We start from the raw sequence: 4,837 nt of genomic DNA, 5'->3' as shown, positions 1-4,837 counted from the left end.
AATATTATGTGATATAAAACAATTGAAAAAAAACAAGAATTTCATTATTCACTGAGAAAGATAAGTGAAGCATCCTCAACAACTTTGAAGACACATTGAAATCAAGAATTGATAAAGAAAAAAGGAATTATTCACTGATAAATACTAGTCCACCTATTTTTGTAGAAAGTAAAAAGCACTTTATTGTTATTAAATAAAAAAATTGATGCAAGTGCTAATAAAGTCTCACTCTCTTTACTTTTGGGACTACTTCACACAAAAAATATTATCTCACTCCTGTTACAATATGTCAATAATCATGAAATATTAAATATTCAATTAAAAATGATTATGAAGCATGAAAGGCGTTGAATAAGATGAAAGAGAAAATAAAGTTGAAGAGATGAAGAGTTTCCACATATATTAAATTCAAATAAGAATTTCCAACATAGTCTCAACAAGTATAGTAGCGACTATATTAATTAATGTATTTATAAATAGTCTCAACAATCAAGAATGGAGTTACAAGGGCAATAAATAACAACAGAAATGAGAAGAATGATCGAAAAAAACACAATGTTCTCTTTTTCTTATGAGTATAATTGAAAGACTTGTAATTTGTAAATCTCATAACATTGTTTAGTGTTTGAGGATGAAGAGGCTATGTTTAGAAAAAATACTAGTATTGTTAAGCCAGAACAGACTAGATGTACAAAAAATACTAATTATTATAATTTGTGATCGATTATAGTGAAATCTTGTTGTTGACAAGAAAATGGATGTATGCCACAACATTGTGAATCAGCATAATATTTATTTGATATCTTCTAACCCTTAACTCTTTCATTTAAGCTTTTATATATGCTTTTAACTTAGTGAGTTTTACATTTTGATATCAATTATTTTGTTTAAACATATTTTCTATCTAAGTTTTACTAAGATGAGGTAATTGTCTAAAAATGTTTCTAAATGAAATAGACTAGTCATATGTCTAAATTTTTAAATTGGTGATTAAATCATTTTAATCCTACCAATTTTTTTAAAACTAAGAAGAGGCTAGTAAGCACAATCAACACATTCTTGTGTAATATTTGGATATTTCAATACTCTCATCTATAAAGACTTCTACTATCATAGTACAATATAATAATATTGACTCTCATCTTTGTTATTATGCCACCTCAAACCTCCAATAGTCACACATGTAATTTTTTAATATAACATTTTTCATATAATAAAAAAACATAAATTTGCTCTTCCTTACAAGTTTACTCTTCCTATAAGGTTAAATGTTGTTAAAAAGTTGTAGCATAACGTTATTCATGTAAAAAAATTAGTAAATTAAATTTTTATCCTCAATTTAATATGTGTTTATCACTTTTTTTCTTGATATTATGGAAATTAGACAATCATCTTTGGACTAATGAAAAGTTACTCACATTAGTATCTGATGTATTGTTCACAAATAATTGTATAATTTGAATAATGTTAGAGACAAAATTACTTGACACATATAATGTTATGGAAATGAATCATATGACGAAAGGAAACATGGTTAGATCATGATAGCAACTAGAGTCGAGTAGTGATATTTCATTTTGTTTTGTCAAATTGATTTTTATGTACATGTATCTCCTATGTTCCAGTATTTGATATGATCTTTACCGCACATAAAACTTGCAATAAAACTAAAACTATAGATGGATAGGCAATATATTTTATATTTTGGTATAACCAATAATATTCTCTCAACTTATAATAATGAACTAATTTTCTTTTAAGATACGTGGTTGCCCCTCATAATAATAAGTGTATTTTATAGAAATCGAAATTTTGGTTTAATCCTAACATTCAATATAACCTTAGATCAAACAGGTATCCTATGTCTCGAAAGGGTTTTATCTCTATATCTCTACCGAATAAAATAACACTAAATAATATAAAAATATTACTTTACATTTTTATAATTTATTCCGTCACTAAACTATAGGAGACAGAGGCAATATATAAATAGGCAATGAATACCCTAATGATTCGTGGTCTGTGGTTAATTCCATTTACTTCTCTTTCTCCTTTTAAAATCTTCACTCTCTCTCAACATTCATCTTCATTGAATCTTCATTCCAATTTCCAATACTTCTCTCTGTATTCACAACAATTCAATCATTCCCTATAATATAGATCGATGTCTTTGCAACCAAACTTCGAATCAACGAATTCAGATACGTTGCATGAATCCAATCACAAAAGGCGTCGCAAAATCGAAGACCACGATTCCATAACTCACATTCCATGGAGATCCGAAACAGTACAGAGAATCTACACCTCCAAGCTCACCTATCATCTCCGCCACGTTCTTCGCCGGATTCCACCATCAGCGGCTGCCAAACCAATTTCCGGCCGTGAAGTTCGCGTTACCGGCGATCAATTTCTGGCAGCGATGGCGAAGGGAAGAACTCGTTGGAGCCGAGCGATTCTGACGAGTCGACTCAGAAGATGGAATATGAATTACAATAAGGTGAAAAAACTGACGAAGGGATTGGTGAAGAGAAAACCGGAGATTCGGAGAAGGTTACCGGTAAGTCAGAAGAAAGTGCGTGTTCTCAGCCGGTTAGTTCCAGGTTGCCGGGAAGTTTCGTTTCCGAATCTTCTAGAAGAAGCAATGGATTATATATCGGCGTTGGAAATGCAAGTGCGAGCCATGACGGCGCTAGCTGAGGTACTCGCCGGTGGTGCGCCGCCGGAAAATACACCGTGAAATATATCGGGCTTGGTCAATAATATAGAACCAGGTGTTTGTGTTATTTTTTTACAATATTAATATATCTCTCTATTCCATACATTCATGTATTCTACTTCTATCATTTCAATGGTGCTCTACATAGGATAAGTGCATGCAAAAAATATTGAATTATAGTGATACTTTCCGGATTTTAGTGGAATTATATAAATTATTTTTTTTTTTGTATTTATATAAATTATCTTTCTTTTTTTTTTGTATCCATACATATAATTATATTGATTACTCTTATAAGAATGATAAGTGTGATATTTTAAGCAAAAATTATGATTAATAAAATTAAGTTAAACAAAATATGATATATTGTAGATAATTATGATAATTAATTTTATATTATTTCTAGTAAAGAAAATATGAAAGACGATTAGGGTTTTTTATTCTATGGTAAATTCATGAGGTTGTATAGCACCTTTGATTAATATACATTTTTTGTATAGTAAAAATAAATATGTATCTTTAGGATGATTTTGATCCTAAATATTAAAAGATATTACATCACTTAATAGTTCCAAAATATTTTTTTGTGTGAACAACATTAAGAACAAAATAATTAAAAAATGTGTATACCAAGGTTAATTACATTTTTAAAATAAAAATATTAATTACATTTATAAAGTCTAAAAAACAAGGTTTTGCTCCATTAAATAAAATAATTGTGTTGCTAATTATTATTTTTTGATTTTATGTGATACTTTTTTATTAGCAAAAATAAATATTAATAAGGTGAATCAGATATATACAATTGAAACAAAAGTATTACAAGATTTAATAAAGATCTGTAAAGAAATCAAAGCAAATAACAACCTAATTAGATTAAGATATGATAAACTTGTCCATTTTATTTGATACTTGAACCACCATAGTTGTTGTTGTGGTAGTTGGAGTTTAATCTCAAAAGTCATAGGGGCATTTTATTTAAATACCATTCTTGTACCATTGTCTAAAGCATTAGATTGACAATTTTTTGGATTAACTCCTACTCTCCTAGTATAATAAATTTTATGATGTGTCAAATTTATGAGGAAAAAAGTGGTTTTTGGAATAATATTTAGTTATAAAATAACTTATGCTGTAAATAAAAAATAAAAGTAAAATATGTTTATTAGTAAATATATTATATTATTAAGTTTATCTAACCAAAGTAAATTATTTTTATTAGTAAATATATTGCTGACTTATTTGTGTCTCAAACCAAATTTGATTCTTCTACTTCATGTTTGAAATATCTAGGTGGTGATGAATTTATTTAACTTTATAAGCTATATTATTTTTTGGGGGAAAAAGAAGAGAAAGGATGTGTATTAGGTATCTGTAGTATTAGTGAAGGGAAAATGAAATGTGAAAATCATTGTCGATTCAAGTAGTTGTTAACTTGCTATATTCATCAATAGCAAAGTTAAGTCATAAAATGAAGGATTTAAAAAATATGAGGTTTAGAAAATGTCATTACATTTTCTTTGTTTGATAAGAAACCTTAAAAATATATTTTTGAAAAAAAAAAGTATAAAATATTAAAAAAGAACAAAGATCTGTTTTGGTAACCCCAAATTTCCGTGTATGCTAATTTGATACCTAAAGGGATTAAAAACCAAAAGAATCTTGAAATATTATAATTTTGAGTCAAGCCCGTGAAATTAGTATAGGCAAAAAAAGTTAGGTTTGTCCTGCACTTCCTCATTCACTTTAATGACATTTTCACCCTTTGAGAGTCGAGTTGAATCACATAGGTTTTTTGCATAAAAAATGATACATATTTGTTGTTCCACAGTTTGTACCACTTCATGTATCATAGACTTATGATTGGTCATAAAAATCAACTTCAAATATATTTGAAACCCATAAAAATGTAGGGTTATGTAACCTATTAGGGTCGGTGCCATATATACTTATATTGCATACCACAACAAAAAATTCCTCCTCTATTTTCGGTCCACTTTGGCGGATTGCACTGAACTTGGACGACTACTTTTTCCTTAAAATGTCTCATCTATGTTACAAGACTAAACATGAAAATTAGAAAAGGGAAAGGAATATAATAATCTACTTTATTTACGTTGT

General features: G+C 28.4%; 1 protein-coding gene across 1 annotated transcript; it reads left to right on the top strand.

Moving 5' to 3' along the window:
* Nucleotides 2,006-2,839, top strand: LOC109329076 (transcription factor bHLH149-like). The gene has a single exon (XM_019562740.1). It carries the CDS (start codon nt 2,165-2,167, stop codon nt 2,735-2,737), a length of 573 nt encoding a protein of 190 aa, XP_019418285.1. The 5' UTR covers nt 2,006-2,164; the 3' UTR covers nt 2,738-2,839.

This window comes from Lupinus angustifolius, chromosome LG16 (genome assembly GCF_001865875.1).
Source record: "Lupinus angustifolius cultivar Tanjil chromosome LG16, LupAngTanjil_v1.0, whole genome shotgun sequence".
NCBI classification, from domain to species: Eukaryota; Viridiplantae; Streptophyta; class Magnoliopsida; order Fabales; family Fabaceae; genus Lupinus; species Lupinus angustifolius.
The sequence above is the reverse complement of the archived record's forward strand: the minus strand, read 5'-3'. Positions and strand labels throughout refer to the sequence as shown.